Genomic DNA, 26,884 nt, shown 5'->3' with positions numbered 1-26,884 from the left:
TATTATCCAGTCAGGGTTCTTAAAACCACAGTTCACTGATTTGGATAGTCTATTTTCCTTTCTTATTTAGGGGGCCGCGGTGGCTCAGTGGTAGAGCGTTCACCTCTGGTGCTTGGGGTCCCTGGTTCGATCCCAGCTTGCGCCAAGTTAACTTTGTGGTGGACAAATACCATATGCGTGGGTTTCCTCGGGGTTCTCGCGTTTTCTCCCACACTTTCTTCATTCCACCATTTCATTCATTTCTCATCATCACCGTCTCCTTTAGCATAGCCGGCATATCCGTAGGACGTAAAACTCAGAGATTCCATTTAATTTTTCCTTTTTTATTTACATTTCTAAGATATTGATGTATTATTTGGGCTTATCGACTTTACTACTTTGAATTATTTCATTAGATCTTCAATTTAGAAACTTGAGAAGGATGTCTTCCAGTTTGACGATAAACTAGGGGGAATAAAAGCACTTCCAAAATCTAGGAGAAAGAAAATTCCGTGTCGCAGTGAGCATCAAACAAATTTTAGATGCGCTATCTGTTGAAAGGGAAAACAAAGACGTTTAAACAGTTGACCTAGTACTCCAGTTATTGCCTGTGTGTTCTGATTATCTTTTGAATACATGCCTAGCTATAGAATACTTGCCATCATTCGGGAAGCTTTGGGTACTTCAATATTATTGTGTCTAATTGTTTTCTTCCCAGTTATGTTTGACATTTTACTGGAATATTGTGGGTGAATTCAGGCGAGATACTTTTTTTTTCCTCTCGAAAACCGTAAAGAGACGATAATTCTGATCATGGGCGTCTGTGGCATGTAAAAGTTGAGGGGGATGACTAAAACAAATTATGTTTATAAACTCCAACTAAATTTACGTCAAAATCAAGAAGTAAATAGGGAGCTACTTGAATTCAGAGGTAGTAGTTCCGGTTTCTAGTTCCATCAGTATAACTAATTATAAATAAGAACACGAACACTAAACGATCAATTGCTTAATATTGACCTACGATCCTGCGTTACTTTCGGACGATTACTCCTAAAATGTGATCATCGCCAAGAAATATCCTTCGTAGCATCGAGACTGCAGTGAAAAGATTAACGTACTGTGGGGATATACAGAGATGAGAATAGTAGACACATAGATGGTTCTGTGCGCGTACTAAGCCTGCAGGTGAGAGCGCAAATTCAGCGAGTTCTCATTCGTCGTGTAGGACTCACACTTGACTTTCTAGTATTTTGTAAAAGAAGGGGGAATAAGCTACATATCCCGCACACCTCTGGATTTTATTCAGGAGAGTGTGACTAGTATGTTGTGCAGTCATGACATTCATTTTGTCCTGCGACCTTATTTGGACAGTTTTTTGAACTCCGTCTTCCAGAAGCACATCGCACGTCCCCATACCGATTGGTGAGCCTAGTGTACTCTGTTCAGTATACGCTTTCTACTCTAGTTTCCTAGGTCTTCGGACCTAAGCCTCATCGTGTACATATGAGGTATTGTGGGACAGACCCTGACCACCAGCCAGCCCCGACAACGATGATCATCCAGACAGATATAGCCTAAGCACTTGACTGGCTACATGTCGGAACAATTATGCGGTCGCTTAGGGTAGTTACACGTTATATTAAGATAAGTATGCCTATTGTATGTTTTGTAGCATGTTTAGGATGTACCATAGATGATATGTTGGGAATAGTACTACCTACCATCTCCTTATTCTAGTGTACTAAAGTTGGACCAGACTCGTGAATTCCTATTATGGGTTCTTAAATACATTTGTTCCAGTGTAGTTTTATAGTCCTTATATATTTTATTTGATTTGCTACTGAATGAAATTTTAACTGTCTATAAGAAGTCTGACAACTCTCTCCTAATTTGATTAAAAGTTACGAACATTTGTTTTTTCCCTTCTTCTCTACATTGTTAATAAACATAGTAGACATATTATCTACCTTTATATTCTTCATTTCAATATATTGTATGATCTTGAACTTGTCCTTTAGTATAGCAATTTCTTGCCATTCTCATTTACTTTGTTTTCTTTTTTAATGCCCCAAATACACAGTTTTTTTCCTGCCATACATCTCAGAATACCCTTTCCATCTGCCTCAAATTGTATTTCGTTCTAAAGACTATTTTCCACCCTTAATTTCCGTATTGTCATAGTAGCTTTTCCCTTGCTACCTTTCTATTTCCATTGAATTTACTTCCATATACATTATTCAGATTTTTCTGTCCTTTAAAATTCCATTTGTCGCCTTTACGTGTATTGTATATTTCCGTATCTTCCCTTCTCAGCTTCCCTTCTTAATCGCAGTTCAATTATCTGTATATTCTTCATTGCAACCTTGTCTCCATACTTTTCTTTCCCTATTCCCGAAATTTCTTCGTGAACCTATGCTTCTTAGCTGTGCTACCTTCGTGATACGATATCTTGACTCGCAAAGTTCGAAATGCTTAGCTACTAGTTAGTTTCTATGCCTATTTCTCTCAATTTATTTATTTTTTCTTCGAAATTTCAAACGAATCTGTTTTTACTTCTCCATCTTTAAACTTCCCAGTACCTAACTTGTTGTCTCTTATTTCATTCCTGGCTATATTTTTCAGTGGGACTAAACTTCAGTCAGCACAATATGATGATCTGACAACTTTAGATTTTTTCTCTTATTATTGCCATTCACTACAATTTTCTACTATACTAATACAGGGTGTAGGTCACTTGCCACAGATTTTGAAGTTTCTATACACAAAGGTCATATCTCGACATTGTAAATATATGGTTGAATACTATCCATTAATTGAATTTTTTTTTCCTCTCTTGTTTTACTTTTATCATATCATGGCACTCAGAAGAGAAGTTTCACATAAGTAGAAACACAACATAAGTCTAATAATACTACTGAATAACAGATATAACACTCACTTGTTCTTTCTACTTCTGTGCTTCTTCCACATACTTACTTTCAGCCTTCGTCAATTTGCTGCCTTGATCAAAATATTGAGGGAGGACACGTCCCCCGTGTCCCCCTCACCAGAGACGCCCGTGATTCTGATTCCAAAAGATCCAACGTGTTTGTTTTAAAGTATTTAGTATTGTTAGTCATGCTAACATATATTTACTATGATAAATTTTCTGTTGTCAGTGCCTTACATATGGATTAAACTTTTCTTTAAAATACTTTAAACTTTGCCGAAGTCAGAAAGTTGGAAATGTAAAAATAAAAAAATTGCGATTGGATTGAGATCGAATCCAGGTCCTTGGCTTATTGTTCCAATGCATTACTACGCCACCCAGTACGCTCCCACAAAAATAAGACTAGGGGCCGCGGTGGCTCAGTGGTAGAGCGTTCACTTCTGGTGCGTGAGATCCCTGGTTCGATCCCAGCTTGCACCAAGTGGACTTTGTGGCGGACAAACACCGTGTTGATGGGTTTTCTCGAGCTTCTCCCGTTTACTTCCACTTTCTTATTCCACAAATTTATTCATTCTCATCATCACTCACTCCTTTACCTTAATGCGGGATAACCATGGAACGAAAAACTGAAAGATATAATTCCATTTTTTTCATTTCAAAAATTATAGTGGAAGAGAATTTGTTTGAGACATGAATTGGTGAATTTTCTGTATGATTAAAATTAATATACAAATTACATCCATTCTTAATGTTCATTTTCCAATATTATCGTGTCTAATATAAGCCCAAAAGTATGAACTTACCTCCTATCTTGGTGATTCGTCCTCATTTTTATTTATTTATTTACTTATTTATTTATTATTTTTTTACAGGTTTGAAATTCAGCCAAAGGATCTCCCATACGTGTCCAAAAGAACGAACAGAGTGAAGTCTCGTAAAGTTGAAGAACATTTGTCCTTTATCGAACCGTATCTCAGGTACTTCTTTTTCTTTATTTATTTTCAGTTTCGTTGTAAATCTTGTATCTCGTTCATTATAGCTTTGGAAACGTTCCACAGTCTTACTAGAACAAAATTGACCAACGCACCAAATATGTATTCATAATATTTGTGGTAATGTAACATCGGCTTCATCAGATATGTCTGATGAAGGCAATGTTACATTGCCCAAACCGTTACACAAGTATTATTAATATATATTTGTGCGTTGGTCATTTCTGTTTTAGTAATACATTGTTAATCCTTGTAAATTTGGATATTGTCTGCCTGAAGTCTCTTGAGAGCTTGAGAATTATGCATCACGAACAACGGAGTATTTGTAGTTAGTAAAAAGTACTTAAGAGTCACTTTGTAACTATTTACCGTTAGAGTATGTTAAAGATATTGTGTTTTACGCACTTATTTCATAATTAAATAACAGACTCTAGGTTATGTGGATACGTTTACTTTGTATGTTTTTCATAAATTTCTTAATATTTTACTAGTTCTATAAGCTGAATTCCTACCTGCATGAAAATATTTTATATGTATAATGTAACGCGAAAGGAAATTCAGGATTTTTTCTAAACGAATTCGACACTAGACAAAACTTTCAGTAGCAAACGAGAGCGAGATACAAGGATAACATGTATATACTACTTTTATTTTATTTAATGTGCTGGGCAAAGTTGCTATTTTATCTGGCAATAGCTATGAATTAGAAAAAGAAGAAGGAATATTATAAAAATGTCATGAATAATCTTGATTTGTAAATATTTTATTTTGCTGTCGCTAGAAGTAAGTGTTCGTTTATTTGTCGTAATCCGGTTGCTATGGTAACAGTTTTCGTTACCAGGGATTTATTTATAAATAAGTATCATTATTTAATTCTAGAAGACGCCATATAAGTTTGAAGTGTATGGAATTGCTGAGAAGCAGTTATCAATTATTTTGAAATATAGTTCTCTTAAGTGATCAAAATAGTGTCTTAAACATTTAAATTATCATCGTAGTAAGGTAACAGTATTTTATATAAGTATATACTACGAAATCTTAAATAAATATTCGAACTGAGGATTTTACTTTATACTTTGAATGTTTACCTGAAAATATCTCTCAGTAAGATTCGATCATTCTTGCATTTGAGTGTTTTCATGTTTGATCAACACGTTGCTTTAAATCAAGATGAAAACAAAAATGAAGAAAACTCGGGAAAATATTGAATATTTGAAAATAAAATAAGCAATAATAAAAAAAATAAAATAAAAATTAATAGTATTTTTAATCATGACTTAAAAAGTATGAATGTTCATCGCTGCAGAACCGTGTTCCTACTTTGTTGTATACTTTCTATCCAAGCGAAATATCTCACCCATCTTAATATCCATTTAGTATTCGGTGTTTGGTGACACTTACTTATTGTGAAGTTTGCATTGTGTAAGTTCCTCCCTTCAACCGTTTGCTAATCTTATTCTGCACCATATTTTTCTGCTGTTTGCGAGAGAGAAAGACAAAGAAGAAAAGTTTTAGTCTGATAACTATTATTGGTCTCTTTACAAAACATGTTGCCTAAGTTGATAGATTCTATCATCATTATTTTTAGATTTATTTATTATTTTTCTTCTTTTATGTAGTCATTCTTGATAGACATCACTTTCCCAAAGATACTTATGTATCAGATGAGAAGGACTGCATACTATAGTAAAAACTTAGAGCTACGTCTGTGGTGGTTCACTACCAGGAGGGATACATTTACCAAATTGGTCTAAACGAAGTGACCAGATGAAGAGCAAGCAACGGTTCTTTCAGCAGTTAGGTTGTCAGAAATAACAGTAATTGCTACGGGCTCCTTGACGTCATAGTCCGAAAAAGAAGAGGCAAATTTTAGCCGAACCATTATTTTATACATATATTAAGCTTTTCAGCTGATCTTGCATGAATTTGGAGTGTTCATTTAAACCCGATGAGTGTTACTCTGTAAACTTTGAGGAACTTCGCAATCGGAGAGTAAAAAGGAGCGTTGTTATATTACTTTTCATTTCGTACATTTCTGGTTTTGTCTCAGCATAGTTTCATTTTTCTCGTACCCTGTTAATAGTTAAGATTCGAATTCATGTATATGTTATAAATAGACTAGGAGTAACCATTGGCGGAAGATTTATTTCCACGAACGTCAGGTTGTCAACTGTCTATACAATTTACAAAATGGATTTTTATGGAATACTTCATTCTTCAAACGTTCACACAGAAAATATTTTGGAACAAGAAGAGTATTATATAGATATAGATATAGATATAGATATAGATATAGATATAGATATAGATATATAGAGAGATAGATAATACTCAGACGCTAATCATTCATATGAGCTATGAACAAAAGCAACACAGTTACAATAAGTGGAATGGGAAAGTACGACATTTGACCTGCATACGTTAAACACGAAAATAATACATTCCAAATAATTCAGATATCCATTTCTTGTAAAGTAGTCGCAGTTCACCTCACATTTTTTGTGAACAGTGTTAATCGTATTGGTTATGTAGACATTCTACTTCCTTTCTTCAGCGTCATATTGTCTCTTGTTGAATCGTGTATTGTAATAAAAAAAAACAAGTGTTGTGAGGTCATAAGCGTATAGTAAAGTGTGCCATCAGTTCATAAAGATTGGGAACCACTGGCCGTAAGTGACGTGCAAATGATGATAGAATACCGTTGATGATTATGATTGTCCAGTCAATTCACAAGCTATTAAACAGACTACTAGTCTAGAGCTCACCTCCTGTGCCTAGCGTGTATCTTTCTGTATACGGTTGCCAACATTATATATACTTGGAGTACTAATGTTGTATATCATTTTCTTATTTCGCAGCCACATTGGGTCGTCAAGGAATTATTCAAGAGCTGTTCTTGAGTCTTTGAGAATGATCGAATCAGAAGATTTGAATCTTGATCTGGTGGCTGCTCTTGTGAAACATATCTGTGTCAACAATGAAGAAGGCGCTATCCTCGTTTTTCTTCCGGGTTGGCAAGATATTTCAACTGTCTGCAAGATACTCAACGAGACACTATATGATCGATGTAAGTACCAACAATGGGGACACAATTCGGTAACATTTGAACGTGACTGTAATTCTCTCCTTTTCCCCCGTCTGTCTTTAACTGCTCCATTGACTACATATATAAACTAAATTATTTATTGTTCTTTATTATTTAGTTTTGTTTGGAGTACGATATAAGGAAGATCAAACATAGGAACAAGGGCTAGAGCTGAACGATACTTACAAGGTTAAGGCGTATGCTGATGATGTAAATCTGATAGGGAGGACAATAGAGGACAATAGGGATATGAGGACAATAGGAAAAAATGCTGGGGTTTTATTAAACACTGCAGGAACATAGGCTTAGTAAATACTGAGAATAAAATTAGATACATGGAAATCCGATTTGATCATAATACTACAAATTATGGGTACTTCAGACAAAGTGGATACTTTCAGTTATATAGAATCAACATTAACAGACCAAAACTTTATCCACGAATAAATTAAATGACGACTGAAAGCAGGGAACTTGCGTTATTTATTATTCAGTCCAAAATCGTTTGTGTTCGCGAATTCTGTCGAAGAATTTGAAGCTTAAAATAGATAAAACGACGATTATGTCCGTTGTGCTGTATGGTTGCGAAACACGGTCGCATACTTTGATGGAAGAACGCAGCTGACTGAAAGTATTTGAGAGTAAAATCCCGATTCGAATATTCAGACACAAGAGGGACGGGAATAGGGAATGGCGGTAAGTTCATAACGAGGATAATTTGTACCGTTTACCAAACTTTGTTCGGGTCATAAAGTCTAGGAGGCTGAAGTGGACAGGTCATGTAGCCAGAATGGAAGAAGTAAGAACGCTTTCAACATTTTAACTGGAAACTCAATCGAAAAACCGAGCGAAACTCAATCAACCGAGCAAAGTAGCACAAGTGATAGAGCGTTGGCTTCGCATTCGGGAGGTTGTGGGTTCGATTCCCGCTGCCGACCATCCTGACTGGGGTTTTCCAGGGTTCCCCTCAGTCCTACGAGGCAGATGCCGGGATGGTACCTACTAAAACAGGCCCTGACCGATACCTTTTCAAATCCTTTTCATTATTGTTGTTGTTAGATTAAATGGCCTCTGTGCTGTATCTGGTGATTGTTAAATAAATAAATAAAACTAAGACCTAGGCGTAGATGTGAGGACAATATTAAGATGGATCTCGCAGAAATACTAATACAAAGTAGAAACTGGATCCAGTTGGCTAAGGATAGAAGTCAATGAAGAGTTTTTTTTTTTTTTTTTTTTTTTAAGCGACATTCTGGGTCCCTAATTGACCTGCTTTTTTCATGTGTATGTAGGCCAATTAGGGACTGAGCTACGAGTATTTAAAAGTAACTTCATGATATCTGTAATTTTCTAACAAGAACCTGGTGCCAAGAGCCTTACGTTGCAAAATCCGCTTGATAACCAAAAGATTAAAGAAATATAAGGCGTTCCGGATAGTAAGAACCAATTCATCAATGGCTTGTTTCCTCAAAAATACCCCTGAATGGTCAAAATAATAGTTCCTTTATTTTGGAACTTATTCAAGAGAAAGACATTCGACTTTCACAAACTATATACAGGCAAGATAACTGGCTACCGCAGAGTAATTCGGTACTACGACTCTCGAACACGTGAAATATAATTTCCGAGCGTTCAGATTACACTAATTCTCGATGAGTTCACCCTTACTAAGTGAAACTTCTCATATTTTCACAGTTAAAAGTTAAATCGAAATTCAGGTATATTAATGCACCTGAATTCAGGTATATTAATGCTCTTTTGTTATACACCATGTTAAAAAAAAAAAAGGAATAAATGAATGCAGGCCTAACGAGGAATCAAATTGATCTGTTGATGTAATTAAGACTTGTAGCATCGTTAATTCTACGTGAGAGATAATTTGAAAGATCTTTAGCTATAGTGCGTATTTCACAAGTAAAAAAAATCACCGAAGCTATAGCTGCAGCTAAAGATTGCGCACTACTTTTGATCACTGCTTTTAGAGAAAGTATTCTGATTTAAACTCAGAAAAGTAGTCATCATGTTCTTCTGTAAGCTATTACGCAACTGGCTTACATTAACAATGGTTATAATCTGATTTCTTTTTATATTGCAGCCAAATATCGCGTTTACCCATTGCATTCTATGATGCCAACTGTAAATCAGAGAGAGATCTTCAACAAACCACCACCTGGTAAGGATTATTCATATTTTGTGACTATATCTTAATCAATGATAAAAATTATTCCTAGATTTAGAAAGAAGAGAGCCACAAGTTCTTTGAAAAACATCTTGAGAAAATTTAGTGCGAAAAGAGAGAAACAAACATATAACAGGAAAAGTTTCAAGATGTGGAATTTTACCTTTTCATACATGCCACCTTATATCATATGGATACTAAGATGAATACATCTAAGATGGTCTAGTGCTTACATGTAAAATGCCCGTGAAATGTGCAGAATTTTAATTGAACAGCCTGGAGGAGAAAGCTTTAGTCATTTAGGTGTATAATATATGGTGTTTCTGAAAGGGCACTAACAACATTTAGACCTTCAAGACTAACCAAGATAAGGCAAAAAATATAGACAAATCTGGGTATAGAAATGCTTCCTTCAACGCTGACTAACGAAAATTTGTCTGAAAAATGTAAAAACAGCCATAAATCTAGAACAAAATGTCAGATTAGAGTCGGGTTCATTATTTTTAGTTGTATATTCCATTAATGCGCAATTGAATGTGGTGCGATGCGGCGCGGCGCAAGGATAATCCGAATCCTCAAAGAAAGTGGAGAATTCTTGGGTTATTTTTATCGAAGGGTGAATGAGGAAAACATAAAAACATTCAAGCACAATATTTTATCGAACAAAAATAGTGTACATCGTTCAGGTTAAAATTCGAAAGAAAGGGAGATTAACACATTTGGTTGATCTACGTTGTCTCAGTACAGAATAAACTTTCGGAGGAGGAACTAAAATAAAATGAAGTCTTTAACGTCTTGCGGTTATGCCCTTTAATCTAATACATACGTATGTTGGACGAAAGTTAACTACTGTATTATGAAAGAATTCGATGTTGTTCACCATGAACTTTTATGATCAGGGATCGTGCAACAACCACTTGGAACAGAAATTACCGCTCTATCATCAAACCAGCACTTCGGAGGAAGAACTGTGATTTTCATAGATGTATTGGTCCAGTAAATACTGTGTGTGATAAATCACAAGATTACTGATGCTCAAAATGTATAATTCGCATTTTTCTTCATCCTGAAAGATAAGCATGATCTTCTAGATTAGTCACTTCCAACTAGTGTGTCGCGAACCCCAGGGAGATGCAGACAGATTGTTGGTGGGTTGTCATCGAGTTGCTTTTTAATAGGCTTACATTTTATTTTTGTTGTAATTGTTTGCAAGGAACAAGGATGTCGTATGGGGCTAGCAAAAGCGAGGTCTGAGTATTCGAAATTCTGAGAACTACTATTGTAGGTTATATAAAATGCAAGTTGCATGAATAGTGTATAAACGTATCATGCAGTCTCGATTTTGGAGTCTTACGCATTATATCCATATCACGGATAAGAAGTGATTCAGGCATCTTCCCAAATGATGATGGAAGGATCCTCTCCATTGGTCTAGTAGCTAGTTGGTACACGGCGTACCAGGTTCGATTCCTGGTGAGAGAACCTTGAAATTTCAGCTATTACAGTAGCTCTGTTTTCGTCTCTTGTAGTCCCAGTGCTAAAAAGGGATGCTAAACTCCAACGAATCTAATGATGGAGGGATGGGCAAATAGAAGCCTACGCTGTCAAAATAATGAGGCTTGTAATTAGTTGGAAAAAATAATTCGCAATGACAGGCGACTGCGTCGGGAAATATTATAGGTAACTTCAATTCATATCTGATAGGGTATAAACATTAATATGTGAAGATATTTACTGGACGCCACTCGTATTTCACATTACAGTACACAGCAGCGTTTTAAGGTCGAATTCTACAAAACCTACATAGCCAATAATAAGAATGAACTAAGTTGTATTACGTTAAGTCACAATAACTAAACCTGTAAAACATTCCGTAAGAAATATGTTAAATTCGAAAGAAATTCGTACAGGAACTTAGTGATTCTTAACTTTACGTAATTCAGGAAATCGCAAACCTATTAAGACTTAAAAAGTAGTAGGAAAACTAAGGGGCCTCAAGAGTAGTAGGAAAAAGGCAGACAGGGAAAAAAAGTCATGTAATAGAAAGTTAAATAATCTGTTTTCAGGAACGTAAACACTCCCAAGGATAGGTTCTATATTTAAGAAAGTGAGAACAGAGAAATTAAAAACAGTGATGAATTGCTTGTTAAGTACAAGAGTTTGTTAAAATTACATTCGCAAAAGCTGCAAAGTCTCACATAACCTACCTAGAGTAACTACGAGTATTTTAATATTTTTTCGTAAATATATTTTACGAGTGCTTAATTTGAAAAGTATTTTCAAAGAAAGCTGTGTCGTCAAAGTGAGGTTCTTGGGATGTTTCTCAAGGGTAGAACGGGTCCTGGGACCGGACGACACCCGTCTGATTTTATAAGAAATAGAAATAAGAATTTTAGCTTTTTTGGAGAAAGAGAGAGAATGGGTAGGTGAGAGGTGAGGAAGAGAAAGGAAGAAATCTGACGTCACAGTACCTGTAGCTTCATCTTCTCTGCTGGGCTTCCTCCTGTTGTTCGTCTGGTGTTCAATATGTCGGAAACCGAATTATAATCTGTTCGGTTTGTTTTCCAAATTACTCCCGAAGTGCTCGATTGACTGCCGTGCACTCCTCGGACCGGCTCCGATGACTGTCTTTTGATAAATTCGCGACTAAAGTTCTCGATGTCCGACTCCAAAGTCTCCAAGCGACTCCGAAGGCTCCGTGTGACTCCAAAGGCTCCGTGTGACTCCCTGTTTCCGGGATGGAGGGAGTATTTAAAGACAAAGATCTTCTGGTAATCCTGCTGACTCCAGACAAGTGTAGATGAGATGTTTTCGTCCCAACAGGTACTTATGACGTCAGAGATGGACAGATAGTTAGAAAAGGAGCTCTCTCAGCTTTATTACATAAAATACACATTGACATAATACATTATATAACATAAACAAACACTTCCACGATTTAGCCACGAAAACACAAAATTACGGAAGAGAAACGTAGACTAAATTCTCAGACATACATGAATTTCATAAACTAAGACATCCGAATAACTAGCGTTCTTCGACACATAAGAGATAGCTTTATGTAATTAGGAAGAAAAGAAAGAAAAAAAGGAATAATCTCACAACACCGAAGATAAGTCTTAAAGAATAAATGATTTTGTGGGAGATCAACGAAAGTCAATAAATATTAGTCTCTTCACATATAGTTAAAAAAAATATCGGAATGATAATTATTCTATACTCAAACAAAGTAGGTTAGTCAAACATGTCTATCCCTCCTTCTTTCTTATTCTAACAGTATTCTTCTAAGTTGAACAATCTAGTGTGATTTTACTCGTTGAAATATTGTAATTGATTGTTGTTTATTTTTCTCATTCAACTTTTGATAATACAGGGTGACCCAAAAGTAGGAATACAGTCCCATATTGATCAAATTATTGCTTTTTATATATTTTCTTATTGTTATTCATAAGGTAGACTTAGTTTCTTTATTATTTGTTCTTAATGTCTTTTTACTTATATATTAAGCTAGAAACAGCCGAAGCAAATAAACCTATAAGCTAGAATGTTATACTTGATCAATTCAGGGGTGTATACCTACTTTTGGGCCACCCTTATTCACCAAAAATTCTATAGTTTTTTGGGGAGGTTACCCTTGCACCACATCTAATTGTGGATTAATGGAATCTACGACCAAAGTTTTTTTTTCCTTTTTTTTTTTTTCAGACAAATTTTTGGCTGGGCATAGCACCGAAAGGATACATTTTTACACGTAGTTTTTCTTTTCTTAGTATTAACGTTAGCAATCATTGCTCAAACGTTGTCACTGTTGTTTAGAAACATCCTGAATAATGATAGATCCTGGTCAGCTTAATAATAAACTTCTTGTTGGACTAAGCATCACAGTGAGATCTAATGGTGAGATTTTTATTTTCCACTTTCAAATTATGTATATGTAGAACAGCTATGTTCGTCTGTCGGTCAGTTAACGAGAAAACACAGAGATATAGAGGAGCTGGATTGGATTCAGCATCAAAGAATAAGTTTTATCTCCTCGCTTAACCCTCAATTCAAAGCGGAAGTGGTAGAAATTAACCATTTTCAGTTTCAACGTTGATCGCCAGAAGACAAAAACGGTGGCAGATAGCGAGTAGCTTTTTTTAAAATCGATTTAAGAGGCCTCATCACTGCGAAATTTAAGTACCGCTAATTTTACAGTAATTATACGATATCTTCAAATAGATAAAAGATAATCGAAAAGTGGAACAAGACCTCCCTAGACAATGTTATTTTGCGTGAGATACCGTTATCACGACTCATTTATCTGCTTTCGATTTCCCGCCATTTAGAAAATCGGCATTTATTTTCGCGTTTCTAAATAACTGCAAACGGAAAGCTACTAGGTGACTCGAGATAACGGTACACCATGCAAAATAATATCGTCTAGGGAGGTCTTGATCCGCTTTTTGATTATCTATTTGATGATATCACATAATTACTGAAAAATTAGCGGTATTTTAATTTCGCAGTGATAGGGACTCTTAACGCCTGAAGAAAAGATATTGATCTTCACCCGCATCTCTCAACTAAAATTGGAAGTGGTGGAAATTTTGTACTAGTTTCGGTATCATAATGGATTTTCTTAGACCAAAAACGGTAACAGATAGCGATAAGCGGTTTTTTTGGAATCGATTCAGCTTCCCAACAATAGGTTTCGTCTTCTCCACTAACCCTCTATTCAAACTGAAGTTTATAGAAATCAACCATTTCCAGTTTCAGCGTTATTCATCGTAGAACACAAAATAGCAGTAGATAGCGAGGAGCGATTTTTTGAAATAGATTCAGAGCTGAATTCATAACACACAATTTGTCGCTTTCTTATAAATATTACTGTAGCGGAACCAATATTGAAACCGAAAGTTGTACCAATGTTTAGTACTTCCGGTTTCAGTAGAGAAATAAGAACTCTCCCAGGATCCATATTTAAAAGCAAGTTATTGGTATCTCTTACCGTTTTAGGGCTTTCAAGATAAAATTTCAAAGCCAGAAGTGGTAGTACATTTCTACAACTTCCAGGTGGAGGAATCTCTCCATGCGGTACTAAATCCGTATAAAGAAAATGCTTCACCCTATCTTTTACCATATTATTACTATGGCAATAAGTTTTTAAACTGGAAATCGCAGATTTTCTACCACTTCTTGTTTGAATAGAGAAATAAAGATAGAAATGAAACTTATTCGTGAGATGCCGAATCCGTGTTAAAAAGTCATTTATCGCTTTCTCTTACCATTTTTACTCTATGGAGATCAATATTAGACCGGAAGTTGTAATGAATTTCTACCACTTCTGGTTTTAGTAGAAAGATAAGGGTGGAGACAGAATATTCTTTAAATTCTGAATCGATTGCACAAAATAGCATTTCGCTATCTATTACATTTTTTTGTTCTATGACGTCCAACGTTAAAACCGGAAATATTCCAAAATACCGCTTCTTGTTGTCACTTATCGTTTCTACTTATACCTGTCGACAGACAGATGGACATAGCTGTTGTGTAAGACTTACCGTACGTAAGCATGGCATATTTCTTAGCAATGCACTATGTAGAAATAAAGCACCATTTAGTCACTTACTGAATTATGTTCTTTAATCGGCAGGAGTTCGTAAGATAGTGGTTGCCACAAACATAGCGGAAACGAGTATTACGATAGATGACGTTGTGTACGTGATCGACTGTGGAAAGATTAAAATGAAGAATTTCGATGTAGAGAAAAACATTTGCACATTGAAGCCTGAGTGGGTGAGCTTGGCAAATGCACGACAGAGAAGAGGAAGAGCGGGCAGGCAAGTAATATTCAATTCATAATTCGTACATTGGATTCTCATTAATCCGGCAGATAAACTTATCAAATTGTAACAACTTACCGAAATCGCCGTATTATGAAAAGGTTGTCTTTAAAAAGAAGAAAAAAGGAAGAAGAAGAAAACAAAGCTTATGTTAGCTAATGCTATACCCAGGGTTGCTCATGTAAGAGGGAAGAAATTTTAGCTCTTTTACACAACGGTTTACATATCTTCTTGCCCTCTTTTCCCCTCCCGCCTTAGAAGCGGGAAATTTTTGAAAACGCTGAATTGCCTGTAATTTTTAATTATGAATTCGTATACTAATTTTCGTCTCCGTAGTTTGAGAGGATCCTGAGATACCTTATTTTAGGAAATTAAAATAATTTAGAAATGACTCCATCTTCCCTTAATAATTCAGAATTAACCCTTTCTGGTGGAAGCAGAATTCTCGAAAACCCCTGGACATGTGACCAATTATTTTTAAAGGAGTTTATACACTGAGCATCTTCACTTGAAAGGCTCCTGGGATACTCTATATATTTGACTAAATTTCAAACTACCTTCCGTTTGGTCTCATCTCCCTACTTAAGATAAACATGCAGAAAATCTAAATGGCCTACGGTCTCTTCGATATAATTACCTAGATATGCCAAGCCAATGGTTTTAATTTCTAAACAAGAGAAACAAAGAAACTACAAATATTCATTTTTGTAATACAAACTGTTGAATATATACGGCATTCAGAGAACTACAGTGGTATATGCTCCCTCCACGTTCGCAAAATACTACCAGAAAATGCCAGATTACTGCACAGATAGGGATAGTGCACTGCCGGATTATGGAGATACTGTACTTATTTGCTAGTAAGTCATCCTTCAAGCTAGTTGTGGATAAAATTAGTAGCTAGATTTCTAGTTAAGTAAGGTAAGCATTTCTTCCCTGATAATGTGCTGTAATTTATGGAATTACTAAACAGTATAACATTCTATCTAGTTTGTGTATTGATATTCAGCTGTCAACATTAACGTTTCCACAGAATTTACTGGTACGCTAAATTACTGTTATGAGTTACTTCAGCAGACAGTGATCTTCGCAAGTTCTTTTGACTCCTTTTTTTACTGAGAAGATACATAGTTGTGTTTGTTCGTAAACATTGTTAAAAAAAGAACGTTAAAAAGATACGACTTTTTAATGCATTACTTGAATATAAAATATCATAGTTACAAATAATTGTACTCTACAAATATATAAAACTGAATTTCAACTTTAATTTTTCATAATCCACGAAAGATGAATTTTTCGTGGAATACTTTCTTTTCCTATAGAGGGTGTCGGGCACCAACGCAAACCAATAAAATAGTTTTATACTCAGTAAGTACGACTCAACAAAAGTAATAAATCAACTTCTAAGAAGACACAACAACTTAAAAAGTTCTTATGCTGGCAACACTATAAGTAAAATGACGCAACTTACGTGAGGAATCTCTTAAATGAGGTCTTCATTGATTATTGGATGGGACGTTGTGGGCCCATACCATGGCCTCCAAGATCCCCTGACCTGTTCCCATTGGATTTATTCGTTGGAAATACATAAAGTTCAATGTTTATGGAACTTCAGTACCGAATTCAGTTGATCTGCGTCGGCGAATTGTTAGTGCTTATGAAAGCATCACACCTCAGGTGCTTGAAAACACTTGACGTGAGATAAAAAATTCGTTTGGACGTTTATAGAGGAACACATGGTGCACACATGAAGATTCACTGTTAAGCTTAAAAACTTACTGATTTGCTTTGTATTTTTTAAGACACCGCATTGAAGTACAGTTATTACTTGCTTTAAAAAAAATGGTCCTGGACACCCTTATTTCCTTTTAAAAAATACTTTATCTATGGCTTGGAAGCAAAACCTTGTATCTGCAACCGCATGGGCCATAATTTCGCTTAACTAAAACCTCGCCACCGGAAACCTTGCAGGTCAAAGTTTCGCCTAGCCAAAATCTCGCGGGACGAAAACTCGTCTAGGGGAAAATCTCTCCGGACAAAATTTCACCATAACGATTTCTTCAGTGCAGAATGTTCAAAGTATTGCTGTATGTGTGTGTATACTTTTAAAATAGCTTGTATAGTTAAACCTCCATAATACGGACAGATTTTTTTTTTTTTTTTTGTCCCGGTCTTCCCTCCCTCCCCCTTCCTGCAACATGTTATTTGACCTCTTCATAACGGACCCTTGTTATCCCCAATTGTTTTTTTTTTTTTTTAATTTTTTTTTTCGTGCCTTGTGTTTACATACTTTTCTAACAATATAAAAACATAGAAAATAACGTTTTTCATTTGTTACCTTGTTCATTTACTAGTTGAGGAATTAGATTTTACTAGTAAATGAACATGGCAAATGAGCAGATATGTAGCGTTGGTTTTCTGAACGTTGTTTTCCATTGCCATATGGCATCACGGGGATAAAACGGGATAAACTATTCTCAGTTAAAATGTATTAATCATAGAAAACTTCCCCTTCTACAATTTAAAAATAAATCCCTTGTACAGTACACTAGAGAGAAAATTCATTTCAAATCGTTCAGCCGTTTTCAGATGATGATGACATAGATGATGTCGATTTAAATGTGGAGAAAGAAAAGAATAGAAATTGCTCCCTTCCGCCTTAAAAGTTGAATTTTTGAAAACCTTGGGAAACGCTTCCACTTATTTTTAATGAGGAGTTTATATACAGAGTTTCATCTTCTTAGTTTAATGGATTCTTGATATATTAGATGTTTGGCATAAATTTTGAACGTCCGGTGAGATTCACAGTTTATTATTATCAAATAATTATCAACTACAATAGATTGGATGGATTAGATTTCCCCTAACTTGGTTTTATTTTGCGATCATATATTCATTCATTTTGAACCGTCACATTTTTCCCATCTAGTGTCTAAATTACCGTTTTCGTATTTTCTTCTTCTCCTTCTTCTTACTTTGACCTTGTTATAGCAAGATTTTGTCTACGATATTTTGGCCCAGCAAGATTTTGGGCGGCGAGGTTTTGGCCACGTGAGATTTTGGTCCACTAGATATTGGGTGGTGATGTTATGGCTGCAAGATTTTGTCCATGTACCTTTAACTAATTATATGTAAGTGCATTATGCATGTTCTTCTAAACACTATCAACAAATTTTGAATAATAATTGGCATAATTTATACTAAGGACGTATTCAGGTGTCACGGCCTTTACATAGGGCGAACCTGCAACCGCCTGGGGTCCTGAACTTAAGTTCTACTCTTGATTTTTTTAAAAGCATTTATGTATAACAAATTATGCTTCATTCAATAAATTTCTTAAGTTTACAAAATCCCAGAAAAGTCAAAACGATTAAGGTTCTATTAGTAGTCCATCTACATAAGACTAATACATGCTCTATACGTAAAAGTATTCTCATTATTCCTTCCGTCTACTATGACCAATTTATTAGTGAATCCCGTTGGTCTTCAATTTATTCCGTAATCTTACACTATAAGGTCGCTAGTCTGTGTTCACTTGTAAAGTAACATTCGTGGTTTAGTTAATTTATGAACGTGCTTATAGAGAAAGTATTGTGCATCCAGTTATCTTTTGGTGTTGTGGGGCCGCGGTGGCTCAGTGGTAGAGCGTTCACGTCTTGTGCTTGGGGTCCCGGGTTCGATTCCAGCCCCCGTCAAGTGAACTTTGTGGTGGACAAACACTGCGTGCGTGGGTTTTCTCGGGGTTCTCCCGTTTCCTCCCACTTTCTTTATTCCATCATTTCATTCATTACTCATCATCACCGTCTCCTTTAGCCTAACCGGCATAACCGTGGGACGTAAAACTCAAAGATTTCATTTCATTTTTCTTTTGGTGTTAACTCAAGAGTTTTGGTTAAAGTTCGCATTGTTATTGTAAAAATTAAAGTGTATGTTGTGTATGTGATTTTACAAAATGTGATATGATCGCGCACTAATACAAAGCATGAATCAAGCAGTATAAAATGTAGGAAATGGGAGAACAGAAGGGAACTATTACATCATCTTCGTTGATCAGTATCAAGATGTTTAAAAATCAAAAATCAAGTTGGAAGTGAAATCACGTAAAGATCTTAGGAGACAGGATACAACACTGTCACTGGTTTTCACAGAATTAGTATCTCAAACATCGTCATCGGTACTAACATATAATGAAGATTTCACCGAAAGTTGAACTTGTAAAATGATTTAGGAATATGGCAACTGCAGATCAGTGACATAGAGTGGAATATGAATATTACTAAAGATCCTGGTTGATCTATAATAGAAAAGTTTCTCACAAGTGAAGATGGACATTTTAGTAAAATTTAGTACACGAGAAATTTGACTAAGACGAAACACAGGATAGACGCTGATTAATATATTCCGAGTTTGAAAGTTCTGTATTCCGTTTTGTGTGTCGTTCGTTTATCTTTGATAACAAAGGTTTCGGTTCAGTTGTGGGAATACGTGAGACGAAGCATATGAGATAAAATGTGACATATCTTGAAAACAGCACAAAGAATTTACAGTTACAAAGAGATTATGTTGAAATGGTTTGATCTCCAAAAAGGAATGAAACGGAACAACTATCGTCTACCTTTCCTACATCCAAATTGGAGTAGTAGAACAGAACTGAAAATGTATTTTAAAGAGACTATTACCCATTATTAAATGTATACCTTCACACAGTTTAGAATTCAGGTGTTATAGGAAAACTGAACGCCAATTTTGGTGGATTTTTTTTTTTTTTTTTTTTTTTTAATTTTGTCAAATAAATTGTTAGATTGGATGCAGATTTACGCTAAATGACTAACAAGGAGATTAATGATCACTGTCTGGAAAAGTAATAGTTAAAATGAATTATAAAACTCATGGCAAGCAAAAACAAAGGAAAGTTGTTTAAAAAACACAAACGAGATATCGGTTGTGTTGAGGAGCTCCCTATAATATTGCAATTTAGAAACGAACACGTAATTGTATATTTGCTTATAGATATTTTGATGGTCGATATTCTGTCGTCGACACTTTTATTTTTGTTGTCATGGGACCGGCGAATGGCCCTTGCTCGCCCTAGGTTCCACAAAGGCTAAAGCTGCTTCTGTATCCAGGGAGATCGTTGCTCTTCAAAACCGTTGTTCCAGTTTATACTCGATAAAATATTTTTTTTCGTTTTTTTTTTTTTTTTTTTTTTAAATATATTTTTAGATATTACAAGTACCTTCAACCTAAGTTTATACCACATGTATTTGTCTGTTTGCAGTTATCAAATCCCAAGTGTATTTGTTCGCAAAATGAATCCTTGATCTGTGAGCATGGTTGCTGTGTTCCAAATCGAACTTCACTACTATAAAACACACATGCATTATATACTAGCCGAAATCCCCATGCGAAGAACGTGGAGGACAGGTTTATGGAAAGTATTTGAACCCCTTCCTCCTTTCGGACACGCATGGGGGTGGATTTAATGTTAAACAGCATTAAACGTGTCACTATTCGTCTCAGCGACCCCTAAACTATAGATTGGGCACTAATATCTGTCGTTTCAGTCATTTTACGTGTTACCCCCCTTCCCAGACCCACCTGTCACCTCCCATACCAATGGGGCTGAACTTGGGCTTGAACGGTACCGGGAGTTTCACTATTCATATCAATGATTGCGAAAACTATGGATTGGATACTAATATTGATAGCTTTCGATTACTTTTGCGTCATCCTTACTCCTCACTTTTCCCGTGTCGATGGGGCTAAACTTAAACTGCATCGAAGTGCCACTACCCATCTCAGCGGTTTCGATTATTTTTACTCGTCATCCCCTACTCATACCAACCCTCACCCCCAATTTGGATTTAAACGGCATTTGGAGTATTACTATTCATCTCAGATATTATGAAAACTATGGATTGAACACTAATATATATGTCCTTTTCGAATATTTTTACATGTCACCCCTCACTCATTCTCTTCCCTTGCGGAAAACGTGCTAAAAAACGTAAGTTAGGTCAGGGTCCTCTCGTGTACCAAAAATTATCAAAACTCGTACAGCAGTCTATAAGAAGTTAGCCATCAAACATTATTACATTCATTTTTATTTATGTAGATAAGGCTGTAAGTTCCTAGCTATATAGAGATTAGGAACTAAATATAGAGACCTATCTTAAACACTTAGGTTTACTGCCGACAATACCGATACCATGAGACGCAGCTGTAAAGCTTTTGTTTCCATTGGAGTAGACTGAGACATTGTTACTACTTCTCCAACAGATGAGAGAATTTATAAATGTACAGAATATGAAATTAGTGAATAAACGTATATATTTTAAGATACTTCCTTGGTGTTGAGTATAACCCTGGTATTACTTCAAATTTGTGTCATAAAGGCACTCGAACAAGTTGTTGGGAAATCTCAAACGTACAGTAGTTACGTAGAAAGTGAATTCTCAAATAATACATTACTAATTATGTAATCCTTTTTTCTTTTCTTTCTTTCAGAGTGCAACCTGGAATTTGTTATCATCTGTACACTCGTGCACGTGAAGAACAGTTAGCAGAGTATCCTCTTCCGGAGATGTTACGCAGTCGACTAGAAGAAGTGATCCTGCAAGTAAAAATTCTGCAGCTGGGCGAAGCAGCACCATTCCTGTCGAAAGTTATGGACCCTCCTGATCCTGAGGCAATACGTATTTCGTTGGAAGTAAGTTCCTGTGGCTGTTATTTTCATATTTGATTTTTTAAAGACTTAATTGTTAGATTTCTTTATAGTCTCCACTTCCCCTAGCCTTGGCCGATTTCTTACGGTTTTATTTATGGCAGACGTAACTTGTCTCTGCGTTTTGCTCTCTTTACTGCTTTTTTTATTTCGTTCTTTATCTCTCTCTTTTCTCTCAGCTTTTAATCCTCAGCAGGTTGAGGGAAGCTTAACTTTTTTTTTTTTTTTTAGCGCCGTATCTAATTATTTAAACCAGGGGTTCTCAACCGTTTACACTGGCGTATCACCAAAGCATTACCACCGTAAGTCGTACGTAACACCAACAGCGGCTCGCGTACCATAGATTGGGAAACATATTTAAACAATGCCCTGTTTTTATTTTTTTCTGTGTTCTTTCTTTCTTTCTTTATTTATTTATTTATTATACAAAATGCACAGTTGATAAACGAAGAATAGAGAAACCTAGAAAAGGACCCTGAAACGAAAAGAAGGCTGAAAAGAGAAAAGGTACATTAATAAAAGATCGAATCAGATTATTTTTGCTTTCTTTACCCACCTGTTTTGCTTTAATTCATGTTTGTTTCCCCTCTTGTGATTATTGTAGTACTCCAGTCTTCCTGTTTTATTTTCTCGTATCTTCTTTCTAGTTTGTTAGGAAATTGGTGACTCCAAATTTCCATTTTTTATACTTTTCCTGTGCTTGTGTCCTTTGCTCTTACCAGCATTTTAGAACACTAAAATAGTATTGACGAAAACACAACCAAAACAACACTACACTACACTGCACTAACAGAAAACAAGACGTGGAAGTCCTAAGCTCTTGAAATTCTTTAGAGCTAGAATTGTTTCTTATTAGAGTTTTATTTATCCAGTACAGTCATTGAATGTAAGACGTTTTCTTCTTCTTCGTCATTCTTCTTATCTTCCTTTCCATACATTTTTAAGGATATGTCTGACTTCTAAATTAAATTTTTCTTGCTTTTGTTGATTTTCTAATATTTAGTTGGGCTTCTTATAATAAATCCCTGGGGGGGCGTGGTGACTCAGTGGTAGAGCGTTCACTTCCGATGCTTGGGGTCCCTGGTTCGATCCCAGCTCGCGCCGTGTGGACTTTGTGGTGGACAAACATCGTGCTCGTGGGTTTTCTCGGGGCTCTCCCACTTTCTTCATTCCACCATTTTACTCATTATCACCGTCTCCTTTAGCCTAACCGACATAACCGTGGGACGTAAAACTTAAAGATTTCATTTTTTTTTAATAGAGCCCTGAGAATCACCCAAAAATTTTAAATGGAAAGGTAGGTAATTCAATACCTACTTCCGTAGGGAAAAGATTTTTTCGTTTGGGCACCAGACACTACCGTCGGGTAAAACTTACAATTAAATGGTAGTTATTTCCTAAACAGTGCACCACACGAAAAAGTTTTTCGTACAATAGTTATTTATTCTTCATGATTTTTTTAACGGTGTATTAAATTACATATTTTGCCATTAGGCTCACCCAGTGTCCCATGATAAGTAGCCCCGGAGGGTAAGTGGAGCGGTTGACATTTACATGTCTTTTTGTTTCATCCTTTTATCTCAGTTTTTGTTTGTGAATTATAAGCATTGGATGTTTTATCTAAAACACCCGATATGTGTATATATTTTCGGTTAGTTTCTCTTATTTCATCTACATAAGGTTACATGTTTGCTTACTAGCCCCACGTAACAATGTTAGGTAACTGTTTAGAACCTTGCTTCGGGTAGAATATTCACACAAACCATGACATCATTGAAATAGTTCGATCAGTAACTCTTATTTATTTATTCATTTATTTTCTATTATAGCTACTGCGTACGTTGAATGCTCTGGATGAAAATGAGCATTTAACGCCTTTGGGTTACCATTTAGCACAGCTACCAACGGATCCGCAGACTGGAAAAATGATTCTGATGGCGGCGTTATTCAGCTGTGTGGATCCGGTGTTTTCTGTGGCAGCTAGCTTAAGTTTCAAGGATCCTTTTGTTATTCCGTTGGTAAGTCATGTATGAAGAAATTAGCTCATACTTAATATGGATTACACATATGTTTCGTTAATGCAAAATATTTCTTGAGAGTACTGTTACTCTTTTTGGTCTCTAATGTTAATAATATACATGATGGACGATGGAAAATGCTCACACTTTGTTGTAATTTGTTGTAATCATTGATATACACTATGTGGTCAAAAGTATCCGGACACCTGGCTGAAAATGACTTACAAGTTCGTGGCACCCTCCATCAGTACTGCTGAAATTCAATATGGTGTTAGCCCACCCTTAGCCTTGATGACAGCTTCCACTCTTGCAGGCATACTTTCAATCAGGTGCTGGAAAGTTTCTTGGGGAATGGCAGCCCATTCTTGACGGAGTGCTGAAATGAGGAAAGGTATCGATGTAAGTCAGTGAGGCCTGGCACAAAGTCGGCGTTCCAAAACATCCCAAAGGTGTTCTATAGGATTCAAGTCAGGACTCTCTACAGGCCAGTCCATTACAGGGATGTTATGATTGTGTAACCACTCTTCCACAGGGCGTGCAGTATGAACAGGTGCTTGATCGTGTTGAAAGATGCAATCGCCATCCCTGAATTGCTCTTCAACAGTGGGAAGGAAGAAGGTGCTTAAAACATCAATGTAGGCCTGCGCTGTGCGAGTGCCACGCAAAACAACAAGGGGTGCAAACCCCCTCCAAGAAAAACACGACCACACCATAACACCACCACCTCCGAATTTTACTGTTGGCACTACACACGCTGACAGATGACGTTCACCGGGCATTCGCTATACCCACACCCTGCCATGGGATCGCCACATTGTATACCATGTTTACCTGCGTGATGTGTGGCTTATGAGCAGCCGCTCGACCATGAAATCCAAATGTTCTCACCTCACGCCTAACTGTCATAGTACTTGGAGTGGATCCTGATGCAGTATGGAATTCTTGTGTGATGTTTGGATAGATGTCTGCCTATTACACTTTACGACCCTCTTCAACTGTTGGCGGTCTCTGTCAGTCAACAGACGAGGTCGGCCTGTACGCTTTTGTGCTATACGTATCCCTTCACGTTTCCACTTCACAATCACATCAGACACAGTGGACCTAGGGATGTTTAGGGGTGTGGAAATCTCGCGTACAGACTTCTGACATAAGTGACACCCAATCACCTGACTACGTTCGAAGTCCGTGAGTTCCGCGGAGCGCCCCATTATGCTTTCTCACTATGTCTACTGACTACTGAGGTCGCTGATAATGAGTACTTGGCAGTAGGTGGCAGCACAATGCACCTAATATGAAAAACGTATGTTTTGGGAAGTGTCCGGATACTTTTGACCACATAGTGTATATCGTAAGGAACCAAATTATAATAATAATAATAATAATAATAATAATAATAATATAGTAGTAGTAGTAGTAGTAGAAGAAGAAGAAGAAGAAGAAGAAAACGACGACTACCTTCCACACACTAAGTTTAGAGATTAATTTTCGTTCGCTGACGGTGATAATAACAGGTATAAAACGGTAAGTGAAAAGGTGACAAGAAAGAAATCAAAATCTGAAGTAAGAACTGTATCGTACTCTCTCTTTCTAGTCTAGAGTATATCTACTTTCTAAAGTTATTATTTATAATTAAGTATTTTGTTTGTCGGCAAGTCCTGAATTTAGTGTTGTAAATAGAAAAAAAACGGTTCGTATTTTTTCAGAAATGTACGTTTTTTTTAGAAAAAAAACATTGGCTCTCGTTTTTTTTCTAAATTTCGTTTTTTTTCAAACAGTAATTTGTAATGCATCTTACGTCTATTTAAGTATGAAATATTTTTATGTAGGTGTAATCACCGTAAAATGCAACATAAATTAACCGCTAGATACTGATACGCTACAAATATTTTACAATTTACATGAATACCATACCTATTAACAATTCGGGCTTCAGCAGTTTCCATCAATATCAACTAAGAAATAAAAGTAGAAATGAAATTTTGTTTTTTCGCGAATGCAGGCCTTTAATAAGTACGAAAATAATGTCACGAGCAGTATAAAATTCCAATAACTTGTCTAAAGGTAAAAACTAATACTAATTTGCCTAATAGTATTTTCTAAATGTCATACATAAATAATTTGTCGACTAGATATATATGATATGCAGAGCCGGCTCTACCATATATGCCATGGCGTATTTACGATTTTGTTTCGGGAGGGGCTTTGCTAACTTTCGGGGGGATTTGCCTGAAAATGTGAAAATTCTGCAAGATATTTCATATACTTTACTATAGTAAGTAAGATGTCGGGGGGAGGGCTTAAGCCCGGAAGCTCCCCTAAATACGCCACTGTATGCAACACGTGCATTTGCGTCGAACGGCAAGATTGGATGGTCCGGCAAAATCTGTCATAAGTATATTATTTAAATTAAATATTTCTTGTTTAAAACAGACTTCATGATGATGGTAGTTACATTTACTAAGCTGACCTATTAGAATACTACATTCATAAATTATGTTTAGGTTGCATTAGTTTAAGGACAATCCTAAAGCAAATGGTCGAATAAATCCGAGCATAAATTGCTTGATTGTTGTCAAATGCAAGAATTCAATTCTCGAATAGTAGTGAATATCTGTTCCATTTATTAAGTTATCACAGTTTTGATATGAAAGTAGTCTTGTTTTTGTCAGAAGCAAGTTCCTTATCATTGAAGATAGAAACTTTTTTTTTTTTTTAATGTTAGAAGATGTAGAAGAAAAATCAAGAAATAAAGATAAAAGAGCTAGTTGCACTGGAATTGCAAACTGATACATTGAGATTGAAGCTCGATAGTGAGTTCTATAAAAAAGATTACCATCTTTCCTCTGCAGGTGTGTTTGCTTTATCTTTCACTATCATAATAGATTAACATTTAAAGAAAAAAACAGACACAACGAAATTGCATTTTAGTAAGTATTTAAGCCTTTCTGAGTGCGACTGCACTTACCCTCACCTTTGTTGTTCATGCTGGAGTAACATACTTAAAATCATGACTTCTAAGATTTGTTCTTTCTGGAAAAAGGGGGAGGCGGCAAATTATGCCATTGCACGAGGCGACAAATTGACTAGGACCTGAATATAGGATGACTCAATTTGAAGTAATGCAGGGTGTTTCAAAATTAATATTAGGGTTTT

General features: G+C 36.0%; 1 protein-coding gene across 5 annotated transcripts in view; it reads left to right on the top strand.

Moving 5' to 3' along the window:
* LOC145668676 (ATP-dependent DNA/RNA helicase DHX36-like) overlaps positions 1-26,884 on the top strand; it is a 111,095-nt gene that overhangs the window by 43,543 nt on the left and 40,668 nt on the right. For all 5 annotated transcript variants that reach the window (XM_081736736.1, XM_081736737.1, XM_081736735.1 and 2 more), the window contains exons 9-14: positions 3,781-3,885; positions 6,759-6,967; positions 9,081-9,158; positions 14,800-14,986; positions 21,497-21,698; positions 23,543-23,731. In XM_081736736.1, coding sequence (XP_081592862.1) covers positions 3,781-3,885; positions 6,759-6,967; positions 9,081-9,158; positions 14,800-14,986; positions 21,497-21,698; positions 23,543-23,731 — 970 coding nt within the window. The remainder of the gene's footprint in view (positions 1-3,780; positions 3,886-6,758; positions 6,968-9,080; positions 9,159-14,799; positions 14,987-21,496; positions 21,699-23,542; positions 23,732-26,884) is intronic.

The sequence above is a fragment of the Thermobia domestica genome, chromosome 13 (assembly GCF_964235325.1).
Source record: "Thermobia domestica chromosome 13, izTheDome1.hap1.1, whole genome shotgun sequence".
NCBI classification, from domain to species: Eukaryota; Metazoa; Arthropoda; class Insecta; order Zygentoma; family Lepismatidae; genus Thermobia; species Thermobia domestica.
This window is presented reverse-complemented; position numbering and strand designations above follow the sequence as displayed.